The 14,927-nt window shown below is 39.0% G+C and overlaps 2 protein-coding genes across 2 annotated transcripts in view; one reads left to right on the forward strand and one right to left on the reverse strand.

The window, feature by feature from the left end:
• Window positions 1-3,906, forward strand: part of LOC122999363 (tyrosine-protein phosphatase non-receptor type 14-like) — a 38,165-nt gene extending 34,259 nt beyond the window's left edge. Inside the window, exons 17-20 of the mRNA XM_044376221.1 lie at window positions 2-130; window positions 389-623; window positions 831-994; window positions 1,801-3,906. Coding sequence (XP_044232156.1) covers window positions 2-130; window positions 389-623; window positions 831-994; window positions 1,801-1,929 — 657 coding nt within the window. The 3' untranslated portion in view covers window positions 1,930-3,906. The remainder of the gene's footprint in view (window position 1; window positions 131-388; window positions 624-830; window positions 995-1,800) is intronic.
• On the reverse strand, window positions 3,750-14,453 carry LOC122999364 (N-lysine methyltransferase SMYD2-B-like). The gene is made up of 12 exons (XM_044376222.1): window positions 14,209-14,453; window positions 12,382-12,445; window positions 11,276-11,386; window positions 11,126-11,186; window positions 9,099-9,223; window positions 8,888-8,955; window positions 8,105-8,207; window positions 6,693-6,803; window positions 6,438-6,558; window positions 5,928-6,102; window positions 5,001-5,109; window positions 3,750-4,658 (listed from the first exon to the last, which is right to left on the reverse strand). Exons 1-12 carry the CDS (start codon window positions 14,376-14,378, stop codon window positions 4,578-4,580), a joined length of 1,299 nt encoding a protein of 432 aa, XP_044232157.1. The 5' UTR covers window positions 14,379-14,453; the 3' UTR covers window positions 3,750-4,577.
• Window positions 14,454-14,927: the final 474 nt, after the last annotated feature.

Raw genomic sequence — 14,927 nt, forward strand, 5'->3', positions numbered from 1 at the left:
GGTGATGATCAGAGGGGAGGAGTGGCACTACATTGCCACCCAGGGTCCTCTCGCCAGCACCTGTGCCGACTTCTGGCAGATGGTCTGGGAGCAAGGGGTCAACGTCATCGCCATGGTTACAGCCGAGGAGGTACACACACACGCGCACACACACACACACACATATGCACACACATGGCACTCGCAGATGTTGATATTTTTCTGGGACCGACAGCTGGCGTCTGTCTGTGTGTGAAAAATAGCATGAAAGTGAGAGTGTGCATTTTTCTGTCTTTGCGTTTGTGTTTATGTATAAGCTTATCTCATAATCTTTTTTTCCTTCATCTGCTCTCCATTTTTTGTCCTTCTATCAACTCACCAATCCATCCTCATCCTCTCTTCATTCCAGGAGGGTGGCAGGTCCAAGAGTCACCGCTACTGGCCCAAACTGGGCTCTAAACACAACTCGGCCACTCATGGCAAATTCAAGGTGACAACCAAATTTCGCACCGACTCAGGCTGCTACGCCACCACAGGGTTAAAGGTCAAACACCTGCTGTCTGGCCAGGAGAGGACGGTCTGGCACCTGCAGTACACTGACTGGCCTGAGCAGGGCTGTCCTGAATATGTCCAGGGATTCCTCTGTAAGTATTACCACCTTTACTTTTTTTAAATTTTCGATCTGTACATGAATAATTTCAAAACATAAATGATGAAACAATGAATGTTCCCTCATTCTTTCATGTCTAATTAAAGAAACAAGATGCTGAACAACTAAAACAGTCAGCTAGACACAATCCCAACATCTTAACTGCATCTTCTCCTTTCTGTCCACTCATTCTCTCCTGCAGCCTACCTTGAGGAAATCCAGTCTGTGAGGAGACACACCAACTCCATGCTGGACACCTCAAAGAGCCTCAATCCTCCTGTGGTGGTGCACTGTAGTGCCGGGGTGGGTCGCACTGGAGTGGTCATCCTTACTGAGCTCATGATCAGCTGCCTGGAGCACAATGAGGTGGGTGGACATTGGGCTTACAGGGCATTTAGACTGGAAACAGCACTGTTAAAAAAAAAAAAAAAGTGTTGGTGGGGGTGTTTTGCTTCAGGTATTGGTAGGATGATCCAGAAAGTCTGCTATAGTGACATCATTAAACACCAAAACACTGGGCAGCACTTAATAATATTATGAGGGAGAGGATTTTATAGCTTTGGAAAGTTTTCACTCCAACAATCATTTTATCGCAATGTTCACAAGGTAAACAGTATAAATTCAGTGTTCATGTTACAAAGCAGTCTACCAGGAATGTGCACTTACATGTATTCGATTGGCCACATGATGCATTGCGTTGCAGCAAATGTGTAACCAGGTTCAACCTTTTAGCTGGACAATCTGGTTTTTTTGCTGGAGGCTTGCTAAAATTAGTAAGCACCTGATATGTTGATGAAGAACTTGTGACTTTAGAAGAGACTGAATTGGATGAATAAAGAAATGGTGAAAGCATGTTGTTCACCTTTGTAGACTGACCAAAATAGATTCCTCCTAGTGAAGCCTCTGAAGTGAGAAAAATGCTAATGTTTGAAGGTAGAGGAGACAAGTTAATGAAAGACTTTCAGTCTGTGTTTTGCAATATATCTGTCTTTTTATTAGCCAGCAGACATGACTTTGTTACTGTACAGAGTAAGACAGCTAAATAATAATACACAATATGAAATGTGCCTGAAGTTAGGTTATGTTAATAGTAACAGAATGCATTTTACAGTTCATACCCCTGCTGGTGAATTATTTCTCACTTTGCTCCTTTTTCCACTTTTTTTCTTCAGCCAATGGAGGTTCCCACCATGTTGTCAGAGCTGAGGCAGCAGAGGATGCTGATGGTGCAGACTATCTTGCAGTACAAGTTTGTCTACCAGGTCCTCATCCAATTCCTTAAAAACTCCCGCCTCATCTGAGCCCGGGCTCCTGCCCTTTGACCTTACATGACGCAGTAGATGTCAACAATGGTACTTAAAATAAGTGTAAGGACTGTATGACAGATCCAGTATAACTAATAGCTGGTTGGAAGCAGATGCAGAGTCAGAAGCAACTCAGTTTTTACATTGAGTTGTCTATGTGGCAGTTTATGGTTTTGGAAATTCCGGTGGATTCATGTATAAACTCACCTCAAGGGAGGAAAGGATTTGTTTAGGCCTGTATAGAAATTGGCAACCATTTCTCCCAATCAAGTTATTAAATTTTTCCCCCCCTGGGTTTTAATCTTGGACCTGGTCCTTCTATGTGGAGCGTGCACATTTGTGCATTTTCCCCATGCAGGTCAGGTGAATAAGCAGCTTGTCTTGCCCGCAGGCATGAATGTGTTTGTCTGTCTATGTCTTGAGAAATCAGAATCTCAGTTACAGTTTGGACAATTTTCTTGCCTGCTACATTTCTCATTATTCAGCCATTATTAGAAATGGCACAATGCTGTATGAACAGTAGGTGGCAGCAGTATTATTAGTATACTCTATACTCTGAAAGAGTTTGCCCAACAAAAGTATTCTTGAAATCACTGTTCTAAAATGGTCCTTTTATTTTTAACAGAGTGATTAATACAGCAAATATTTACTTCAACATTGTTAAAAATGTTTTTTTTTTATTTATTTCTCTCAGATTGTGGTCACCTTTGCCATTGAATGGAGTATTGACAAGCATGTAAATCCTTTTTATTTCACCTTTTGAACTTGTCTTACTTTTTACAATTTTTTCTGTATAACCTTCCTTGTGAATATCATAAGGATTGCTCCCATTTTCCTTCTGAAGTTGCCTTATTTGATACATTTCTAGTAAGATCCCTCTTACACATGCACACACACTCAAAGTACATTTCAACAATTACTTATTTCAATCTTCAGTCACAGTTTCTTGTGATCAAAAAGCGTCCACCACATCTCTTACCCAAAAGCGTTTCAAAACTATAAACAGCATTCAGTCCAATGAATTGGAATCAGAGATTTCACTGTTTACATGTGCATTCAATGGAGAACTGTGTCCTTATACAGCAAACGCTGTATATACTGTATCATTGTGCCTTATTGAAATATGTAACAAGGAGAAGCTGCCTGGCTGATATATCTCTCCTTGTTTTAGGGTTTTGGATGAGTTTGGTAAACTAAATTCCATTTTTACCTCCTAAGATGAAATATTTGAATCAGTATTTAATAGTCTGTGTTTTGTCATAAGAACAACTTAAACATTTCAAATCATTTAACATAACGCTCAGGTAAGAGAATGCTGATGTCTTGGTTTTGTTTTTGAAGGAAAATGGTATCAAAGTGACACAACTGTCTTTCTGTCCATTTCTAACAATCTGATCCAAACCCAAAAGATGACTGTGTTGCCATGTTCCTAAATCCTGTTTATAAAGTGACACTCTGAAGAATCTCCTTTTACATGTTACGTTAAATATACTGTTTTATTTTTCTGAATGATCCATGATGCAAAGCCAGTCATGTCCAAAGTAACTTTTGTACATACAGTAATGGGCATGTGAGAAAGGATTTCTACAAATGTTTTATATAATTTCTTTTTTTTTTTTGACTTGGTACCCGAAAAATACCGCAACATAATTAACTATGCATGCATTTTTATATTTCAATGTATATATTCTCAGATAAGTATAAGCTTTATGCTCTCTTGACATATAAGTGTTTTGTTGCACTTCTGTTCTCTTTGTGACAGTATTTTCTCACACGGCATTCCACTGTTTGTTTATATTTAATTTTTTCCCCCTTCATTTGTTTTTGGCAAAACTCCCAAATACCTTTCAAAGTATGTGTACATATGTTTTGTATATGCGTTTTCAGTGCATCAAGTCTGTTGTTTTTCTCTCCCCAGACATGTATGAAACTGTCGTACTTGCTTATTATGCAATAAAGCCTTATTTTCTTTAAGACTGTGGCCATTTCATCATTTATTTTGGAATTTTAAAATCTTTTTCTTTTTTCTGTTAATGCTGTGTGTGTTGGAGAGGTTTTCTCTCACCTCACAGCGCTGATGACATTAATTAGCACAGAGCAGTCACACAAGGTGTTAATGCAAACACAGCACTCTATCCCAGCCCTTCATTGTGAAATGGCACAATCTGCTGTTTTAATAGGCCCCTGGTGGCAAAGCCACTGTCCTGATTGGTGGACAGGGATTTTCTTGCGTTGACCCCTCGCATACATATGTAAACAACTCGACACTAATGGATGACGGGTCCAGCTGACGTGTCAGTCACAAGCCAAAACAAAACAGGAAAACATTCATAACTTGAAAAAGAGCTTCTCAAAAGCACCTTTCAAAATGACAGATTTTCAAACACAGTTGAAAATTAAATTCATGCTTCAAAATTATTATGCATGCAACAAACTAAAGTTGTTGTATCCATAACAGGAAAAAGCTGACAGTTAAAAAGTTAAATCTCAAAAATAAATAGCTGCATTAAACCATGAATGTTCTCTATCTTTGTTTCAATAGCAAAAATAGTAGAAAGTGCCTATAGTTCTGTAAAGCTCCTAATCAAAGGAGTGCATGCAGTCCATAGGGATCACCCATGTTACATTAGTTCTTTGCTCTCTCTTCATTTTTGTGCCATCTCTTTGCGCAACTCTGTCAGATAGAAGTGATCCTTCCCGTGAGCCACTTCCATTATGGCCAGTGCCTGTGAACACACACAAATACCATTTTTACAACATGTAAATGAGTGTGCATGATTTCTAGGCCTAGTTAATGTTCCTTCCTATTCCTTAATCAGACATTTCTTATTTAATTCAAAATTTTGTCAGTTTCAGACCATATTTTGTTAAGGCAAGATTCTTACGTGGCTGGTTGTGTTTAGACTATTTAACATTTGAGAGGATGGCTCCTTTTTTAAATGAAAAAATGAGGTATCAAGTAAGGTATTGGAAAACATTTTGGTATCAGTACGGAAATTCAGGCATGAGTTAAGAAAAAAAAAAGAACAATACCCAGCTGTAATGATGTGTTCTGTAGGATATGTTACCTTCTTGAGAGCGCTGAGGCCCATCGAGGGCTTATCCAGTGCCATATAAAGTCTGCCCAGCTTCAGGTACATGGAGGACACATTCAAAGAATAGGTGGGATACAGCTGGCTGCATTGGACAGAAATTTTTACATATGTTATTTTACTGAAACGCATACATTTTTGCTTTTAATGAGCAAAGTGAAAACACTGTTTTTCACAAGGAAATCCAAGAACCCTAATTTCTCCCTATACGGTCTGCAAAACATGAAACACAATTTTAAAGACACTGAAAAAACAGCTTTAAATCTGTTGGAGCACCATAAATTTTCAAATCGACACAAATCTCTCCCGGGGGAATAACAAGTTAAAGAATATCCTACTCAAGTAGAAGTAAGATTGAAGTAAGATTGAAGTAAGATAGAAAATGGCACAACAGTACTCTTATGACATATATATATCTGTATGGTAGAATTTGCACAAAGTTGAGGGACTCACAGGAGACATATTAAGACAAAATGGTCAAAATTGAATGACTAGGGGCCAAGATATCCTGACTTTCACATCCTTAATATGGTTCAAACTCCAAAAACAGTGGATCCTACATCTCCCATTAGGCAATGCAAAATCAGCTAGTACTTACTTACATATAGTCACAATGAAAGGTCCACTGTGGCATTCTGATGTTACATTTTCAATATGAGAAAACCCTAACATCCATACTCTATAATTCCTATTTTTACTCATGTTGATCAGTCGAATTCTCATCAAAAACTGACTTAATGGAAGAATTAACCATTTCAGAAAATAACAAAAACAGGTCCATGAAAGTCCTACACATTTAGACTGGTATAATCTATAATCTAATATCTGACCTGCAGGTAATCTAACACGGTTAGAGAGTGTGTAGAGAGATATGTATTTCTGGGAGTTCACTATTCATTGCACCTGTAAGGTTTGAGGACCTTCTCGCCGTATCCGACAGCGCCTTCTAAATCTCCCATGTAGTGACAAATGCCCATGGCCTGGTACATCATGTGGAGCATGTAGACGTTGCAGTCATGAAACACGGTTCCCATCTCCTCCAGGCTCTGTTCACACATCTCCAGCAACTCACTAGGGGGTGCCACAGAGTCAAGGCTGCATCAACACAAGTTGACGTTACACAGAAATGTAAAATGTCCTCTGATCATGTAACCAGATGCCTCACAGTCTGGGAAGCTGCTTTGCTGTATTATCAAGTCTGCAATGAGGAAGTTAGTTTTTCCTTTCTAGAATCATCAATCACAACTTTACCGTACGTAATGAGTAAATGTATATTAATCACCAATATCATCATTATTTACCAAATCCTGAGTGTAATACATCAGTGGAAAGTCGGATTTAGTTGTTGACCTATCAGGCTCATAGGCAGGCGTTATAAAAACTTAGTAAACTGTTATTATTATTGAAGGATATTTTTGCTATTTTTGAGGACCCGGAACTCTCTGACGGTTTTCCTGGCGTAGCGCACCATATTGTTGATAACGTCCGGCTCGATGGGGTCACTCCTCTTATGCACTTTCAACTTCATTTTGTCCTGTAGGCGAAGGCAGGAGACCGAGCATCAAGTGCTGGTTCTAAATTTTACATGTGTATTACAATGACAGTAGTATGACAAGTGCTAGTTTGATACCAACTTTCTTTACTCATGACTTTTTCATGGGTTCTTACTTTGGACCTGCTTTTACATTCCTGGCAGTCACAGGTGAAGTAATAAGACTCTCTCAGCATGTTGTTGCGGTCATCTGTTGGGTAGAGGAGGTCTATGTAGCTGATGAGCACCTAGAGATGCAAATAACACACAAACACACACACAGCACATGGGAATACTAGTTAACACACACTCTCCATTTATGGACATTTCTCCGATTTTCTGCCAGACAGCTCATAAATCACAGGTTTAAAGGTTTGAAAATAACCGCAGCTGCCTCTTTGATCAGCTGCTGCATCTCCCTTCAAACACTCACACACTGCTCTTCTTCGACAGCATTATCTTGACACTCTGATAAGTAAACTGTCACTGAACTGATACTGCTCATCAGCAGTGATGTCATGCCATGCTCATGTCAAAGCCTTCACACTTCCTGTCTTTGCCTTCCAATCACACAATCCCAAAGTCAAGTTTCTAACCCATTTCATTTTTTACGCTACTTTCTCGTCCATATTATCTGCAGAGTTTGAATCCAAAAGCATCTGTGCTGAGAAATAGTACAGAACAGGCCGTCACAGGCAGAACAGGCTCCCCAGGGAGGCCAGGCTGTGTTCACTTTGTTATAAAGGAGAAGTTGAGACAGAATCTCATTTCCTATTATACTGTGACAAATAACAAGATTTGAGAGAAGTTTTCTTTGAAAAAATAAATCTTATATATCCTGAATTTATTCACCTCCCTGATCTTCAGAAACTGTCCTATCTATGTGGGGAGAAAAGTCAATGTGCAGTAATAGCTGCAAAATATATTAAGTCTTGTCATAATCTGAGAGAAATAAGCTCTGTAGTAAATGTTTCTGTATCATTACATCTGTAAAAATGCATTTTATTATATTGTATTTAATATTATTGTTTATATTTACATATTACTGTATAATTATTAATCATCTGTCAATGTTTATAATTTTCTGTATTGCTTTGGCAATGTAGATTTCTGATCTGTCATGCCAATAAAGCTTATTTGAATTTGAATTTGAATTTGAACTGCAACTAGTCAAGTCTATTTCAAGGCCTGAACTAGAAAATTTCCAGGGGAAACCTCTAACATTTGTTATATGGTATGGCTTAAAATTTTCTTTTAAACAGGCAGAAAAACATTCAAGTTGGTCGATTCCTATATATTAAAGGAAAATTAAAAATTGGCATCACACAGTGCCACTTAAACACAGAAACCTTTACTGTTCTTTAGGGTTACTTAAGTTACTTCCTACTTTGATTTGGTTGTGGGCTGATCACCAAACTAAACTGAGCTTGCAAACAGACACTCACACTTTCACCTTCTTTGACCTCTCGTAACAAACATAGCGCTCTCCTCCACACACACCAGAAAAAAAAAAAAAAAAGATTCAATGGCAGCTGTCCGCTTTCCTCACTTCATCTCCAGGCTTCATGTCCTTCACTGCCCGAACCTCAGCCACTGTTCCATTATATGTGACTATGACGCTGGGAAGACAGCTGTGGTTTATCAATGCCACACTGTGAGGAGAGACAGAGACCAAGAGAGGGGAGGAGATTAAAATAAAAATGCCTCATTCTGCTTTCTCTTTCGCATAATGGATGAAATAACAGCAGTGAGAAAAGTGCTGACTTACAATTGCTCACAGTAATGACATAACAGTGACATAACAGCTACTGTATAATTTTAGACGGTATTAGCACTATGCTACAATGGCACTCATAGAGAGGTCTTCAGTGTCCCTGAGGTATGTTTGCGACCTTGCTTTTATCTGAGTGGCACGCTGGAAATAGCTCAAAAAGGGGCTGACAGGCAAATTCACCTTCACACAGCCAATTTTAAAACTCAACAGCCTCAGCAGGGAGCTGATCTTACCACCAAATGACCAGCTGGAGAGGGAAAGTTGTCTTGTTGGAGTTGACTCCTCTTTGGAGATCTGTCACTTGCAACATGTTGCGCCCAAAACTGACTTTTAAAACCTAAACAAATACAGTAGTAATGTGACTTGTCTATGAAGCTGTCCTTGAAAATATGATTGGTTACTTCTTCTTCATGAAATAATATCACGCTGTCCTCCAAAAAACATTTATATTCTGACAAGAGAGAACCACAACAGAAGCTGTGTCAGGACGGGAGATTCTACTGTGTTGTTGAAACAGTGCTGGATGAAAAATATGTGCGTGTGAGTTTTCCTACTTACTCTGGGTAGACTGCAGTACCCATGTGAGACAGTTCATCATCCTCTATAGTGAAACCATTACAGGTAACCTGATGAATAAAGGACACAGAGGAGAGAAAGAAAACAACATAAAGCAACATTAAATCCGTTGCTTGTTTTATTGTGATTGTTATCACCAGTCGTTTGTGTGTGTGTGTGTGTGTGTGTATGTTTGTGTGTATGTGTGTGGTACCTGTGAGAAGAGTGTGAGCAGGTCTTTGTGGTCGGGCAACTCCAAGTGTTTGGAGTAAAAACGATGCAGTCTGGCTATTTCTGCTTCGTTCATCTCTCTTCTCTCGTTATCCACGTCCTCCACATCTTTTATGGGAGAAGGATAGACATTTTGATTTGATTAAGCAATTGTAGCTTTTAAAAAAAACTTTTGTCCAGCAGCATCCTGTAGCTGCACTTATTATAAACTATGATTCCCCCTCTTGACAGTATGAATTAAGAAGTGGGACAGCAACAGCCAACCAAATGTACATGTGCCTTCACCCAAATTAAACTCTGGCATGGGTACGGTCATTTGTGGGAAATCTTATCTGCATACAGTAATGACCAGACTACACTGGTGCAAAACTTTTCATTCAACAGCACTATGACCGCATACTAACGTCTTCAGCGATTTTGAGTTTCCTATAAGAAAAATTGCACATTTCATCTTTAAATTTCTGTTGTGTATTACAATTACTCATCTCATCTCTTTACAGTGTGAGTACAGACTAGTTTTGAAGACCCATAAGAAATGTGAGCAACAACATATCCAAATAACAGACAGACAGAGGGACAGTTAGTCAAATTCAGTCCCTCTGATGTTCTTTGATGGTTTAGACAGGTTTTCATTGGGTCCATATTAGAGCACGACTGATACTTGATTTTTGGGGCTGATGCTGATACCAATATTAGGGAGTAAAAAATTCTGATATATATATATAAACACACATTTTTTTGCAATGATCCCTCAAATATCAAACAATTTTGACAAAGATATGTAATGGTGGCCGGATATTTTACAGTTTAACAATAAGCTTTATTGTCCAAAATGACATCAGTGCACTGAAACACTGGGAATTTAATAATTATAAATAACTATAAATTAAAAAAAACACGAATAGAACTATACACATATAACTTGAATGAAGAAAAAGCATCAAATCTACATAAAATGCTGCCTATATAACTTTAAAAAAAATCGGCACATATCAGACAACATATACGCCAATGCCGACATATCTGGGATACTATCGGCCGACTGATATATTGGTCGGGCTCTAGTCCATACATGTAGTTAATCTGTTACAACTGTAAATAGATGGGGATAAACAGCTCTCCTTTCTTCGTCTCTATTGCTATGCCAAGGCAGGAACACATTGTCACCACACCATGTAATAATCTGCCAGACTGTGTGTGTGTAATGTGTATATGTGTGTGTCTGCTTGTGTCTTGCTCCTGACCTGTAACACCAGAGTCAATTTATCGACATTCATCAGACGCTCATACTGACTGGTAAGACTGCCAATAGGTGTAGCTCCACTTTTTCTGTCTGGTTTCTATATTGTATATATATTTATACATACAATATTTTTTCAACTCAGTATTAGTTAATATACTTTTCTAAAAGTCTGTCAGTAAAAGTAAGTAATTTGACTTACAGACACATATGCAGTGTGTGTCAGTCTAAAGTGCTCCTGCTTCCGATTTAAGTTGTTACACTTGTTATGTTGTCTAATGACCCATATCTATAGATATATATAGATGGGGCCACAGCGGTTTCTCTCAGTCTAATCTGAATGGGTTTTGCTTTTTAAAGAGAGACATGTAGGGACACTTGTAGAGACTGAAGTACAGAGACTCTATGAACAAAACCATTAGGCGATTAATTGATTAGTCGCCAGAAAATTAACGGCAACTTTTTAGATAATTGATTCATTGCTTTGAGTCATTTTCAAGACATATGCAAAAAATTGTCTTGTTCCAGCTTAAATGTGAATATTTTTTGGTTTCTTTAGTCTTATGATATTAAACTGAATATCTTTAAGTGTTGTTGGGGACAAAACAAGATGGGATTCAAACAACTAATCGAGAAAATAATTGACAGATTGAAAATAATGAAAATAATCATTCGTGTAGCCCTAATGTATACAGTTCTCACTTTTTTTCTATACTGACAGACTTCATACTGCATGCTTCTGCTTGTGTGTTGATGCAACGATTACTCACGTGATTGCATCTCTCCTATCGGCAAAATCTTCTCAGATACACATCGTTCCTTCTGTGCTTTCTGTGAAAAAGCAGAAATCACCTCAATGAACTACATGTATGTACCAGACAACACACCAACAGGACATTGTGTGCTTTTAACTGTCTAACCTTCTTGGCGAGGATTCGGGCCACCAGGCGGGTCGTCTCTGTCGGGCACCAGTTCTCTCTGAATGCAATCATTGCCGAACACTCGAGCTTGTGCATGGCCCAGTCCCCTTTCTACACACATACACACACACACACGCACACACACACATACACACACACACACAAATATTGGATACAGTATAATTGCATAAAGACATTTCAAATGTGAGCAGAGCCAACTATTTACAGTTTACGTTCCACCACAACGAAAGGCCACAACGGTTGGCATATATGGCCCTGAAGCTACACTACCAGCTGTAGCGTTAAGCAGCGTGGTGGAATGTGACTCCAACCGTGTTAATCTAATGCTCCAACATCCAATCTGACCCATTAATTTACTGCTCTGTCCCTGTCTCTGGTTTGGTTTGTCAAGTCAGGGAAAATTTTATTTATACGGCTGCTTATCAAACAAATTGCTTTGCATACCTCGTTATATACTGTATGTCACCACTTAATGTCATATGTGATATTCATACTGAACTACACTAACATACACCAGCCAATGAGCAATTTGGACTCTTCAGTCCAGTTTAGCTACATGTTTTTTGACCTGGGAAGGGAACAGAAGCATATAGAGAAGTCTTACATCATTTGTTTATAATCAATCAATCTTTATTGTCACCAAGTGGAAAATTTGGTTTGCAGCCAGGTGACTTCACACCCAGAGCCTGAAACATTTCTAGAGTCCAGTCAGGAAGAAGTGTGGCAAGAGTTCAACAAGCTTATGGCCACCGAAACAAGGGAAGATTTAGACCTTTTAGCCCTTACAGCTGGAACTGTAAAGCGACGACCAGATGGAAGTAACTCAGCCTCCCTGAGCAAAGGATGATCTGGGTAAGCCAGAGTAGTCTCAGCCTTCCTAAGAATACGTAAAGGAAATACTGTACTTATATGAACTGTGACAAACATGAAATTTGACCTGTTGGTGGACCTGGATCAGGAGTCAAGTCAGGGTCATCGTCTAAGGCCTATGAATAGTACAAAATTTTACGCCAATCTATCCATCATCCTGATATTTCACTATGGTCCAGAGTGTTGGACTGACAAAACAACTGGTTGTTTCATACCTGGCATTTCACATTGCAGTAAAAGGCTTTCTTGCACTTCCCACATCTTGCCAGGCCCTTTTTCCTAAAAATGATACACATAAAAAAAAAGGTTTATTAGCTTATGGATGATGTACAACATATCATACAGGAGTTACTGAAAGATCTTCACAAACAAACAACACTGAAACGTCAGACATCAGAGCCCATTGGAAGTCAACCGGCATGCCAGAGATGACTAAACACTTCAGATTTAAATCTTATGAATTTGTTTGTATGTATGCATCTTGAGTGCTTAAGTGTGTATATGAACATTTTAACATCCTGCGCTGTTATTCTCAGACAAGAAGCAGCAGTTGCTGGTAGCCTGTCGTAACTGATAGCAATGAAGGGCTTTAAAACATTCTGGGGTATTAATAGAGCTGACCTTATGATGGACCAGCTGTCCCTCTACCACACTGAAACAGTAAAGTAGTCCAAAAGTATACCCATATAATTTTGAGATGTTTAGGTTGTCACGCCAAGTCCAAAAAGCTGCTTAGTGCTGGGTTTAACTGATGGGAAAACATGACAGACTAGAGGCTGGGCACACACTACCTGATGTTAGGTTCAGTTCGTTTCATCGTACATCGTTATTTACCATGACGACGGATTTAACATGTTCAAGTCTGACCCATGCAAAACAGGGCAGGTCACCAAGGACTTATGGGCACACGTTATTTTAGGATGCAAATTTCTTGCAATCCGATCTGAGAATTGGGTAAAAGCAAGCTTTTATAAAAGATCTGATTGTCATTAATCCCAATAAATTTGAGGGTGGTCTTGGAGTGTGCTCAAACAGTCCGTGGCTGTAATCTGGAGCTTGTTGTCTCCAGAAATTGTGTTTTTCAGCTGAAATGTTTCACAGATCTGTGACAAGGTAAAGGTCTAGTTATCTGAAATGATCTTACAGTGATATGGTAACATTGGATTGGTTTAGAATAAAAATGGGGTCAAGTAGAACTTTTAAAACACCTACTTTTTGTCACTTGGTAATTGAGGGTCACAACTTCCACAACTTTGCTCATCAGCCAGCACCATTAAAGGAATGGTCATTAAAACAGCAGCATCACTACTAATAGCAGTTTTATTTTTATTTCACATCAATAAGAGCTCATATGGATGCAACAAGCACCTCAATGTTAATTGTAAATTGCTGCTGCAGTACTGGTACCGGTATATTTATCATTACAGTACTGTTGATGCAGAGAGATGCAAATGTAGCAGTTGCATCCATGCCAAGTTGTTGGATACAGTGCAAAAAACATTATTAGCTACTGACATACTGACAGAGGGAGGAGATCACTATATAAGGGGAAAGACATGTTAATAACAGGATGTATGATTAAACTATTACTGCTGTGTGTAAATATGAAATTATATCAGGAGAACTAGAGAGACTAGATAGGATTAAATGATATGTATCTGCAAAATAGGCTTTCAGGGATGAAATTTATGACCCTTTCATTAATAAAAACAGCATCTAGAGTTGAAGAGTAGAGAACCTATATTCAGAAAGATGAGCCACATAACAAAAATAGATTTTGTGGTGAGACATTTATTGACCAAGAGTATTGTGTTTTATGGTTAATGTAACTCCATCCCTAATGAAGTGATGTGATGAACTGACAGTCAGGTCTGAAATAAAATGGATTAGTTAGACTATAGTTGGATGTGTTCACAACTAGTGAGAAATGAATAAAATATAATGAGGTCTGGCAGCATATTCGGCCACAGCATATCAGGCATAATAGTTAATCTGTCTCACCATGCCGGGATGCAAAACCCCTACCGCTCTTTGTGAATTACCTGGTGAAGCAGAACTCACAGTAGCCGCCTCTCTCCTTCAGTGACAGCACATAAGAGTACGCCGGGCTGGAAAAGATGAGCTCTCCAACTTTAAAGGCTGTGGTAACGCGGAGACCTCGTCCTTTCCCCGGGCTGTCAAACCTCTCAAGTCCCTTGATGATGTCCGTCATGGTGTCTCCTCCACGTTGTCTTCCTCCAAATGGGGAACTGTAACAGAGGTGGGATGTGGCACCCCAACCCTAAGGGCGTCCCCCTCTTCAATTCACAGTGGCATCCAAAGTCACATAATTCGCACAGTCGCAGTTTTATAGAAACAAACAAAAAGTTTTTCTTTTTCACAGATTTTATTCATAGCGCTAAATAATAGGTTTAGTGAGCCTTATAAAGTAATTTTACAACTGATATATAAAAATATGTGTCGGTTCTGGGAGTTTGGTGGTGGCTTCAAGGGAGGGGGGGGCAGGTTTTCTATGGCAACAAGCCTGGACATCTATACCCCCCACCAAGCATTTTCAGGAACCAAAAGGGAAAGCAGGACTCCTTCACTATCCAACATTGCCTAGTTATCGCTGTCATTTTAATTGTTTATTAATTTTCTTTGTCACATAATAGCATAGACTGTAGCATAATAGACGTACTCTTCTTTGTTTGTTTCCCCAACTTTTCATTGAGTTTCATCAAAAGCGTGAAACAGCGCCCCTCTGGGTTGTAGCGGCTGG

The sequence above is a fragment of the Thunnus albacares genome, chromosome 16 (genome assembly GCF_914725855.1).
Source record: "Thunnus albacares chromosome 16, fThuAlb1.1, whole genome shotgun sequence".
Lineage (NCBI taxonomy): Eukaryota > Metazoa > Chordata > Actinopteri > Scombriformes > Scombridae > Thunnus > Thunnus albacares.

What these genes read in the sequence shown, in the direction of transcription:
- LOC122999364 (XM_044376222.1), bottom strand. Translation starts at nt 14,378, where the DNA reads ATGACGGACATCATCAAGGGACTTGAGAGGTTTGACAGCCCGGGGAAA. An exon ending in ACATGAAGCCTGGAGATGAA is followed by an intron (nt 6,804 to 8,104) that starts GTGAGGAAAGCG and finishes TTGCATCTCTAG; the next exon opens with GTGCTCATCAGCTACATAGA. An exon ending in AAGGTCCTCAAACCTTACAG is followed by an intron (nt 5,110 to 5,927) that starts GTGCAATGAATA and finishes TGTCCAATGCAG; the next exon opens with CCAGCTGTATCCCACCTATT.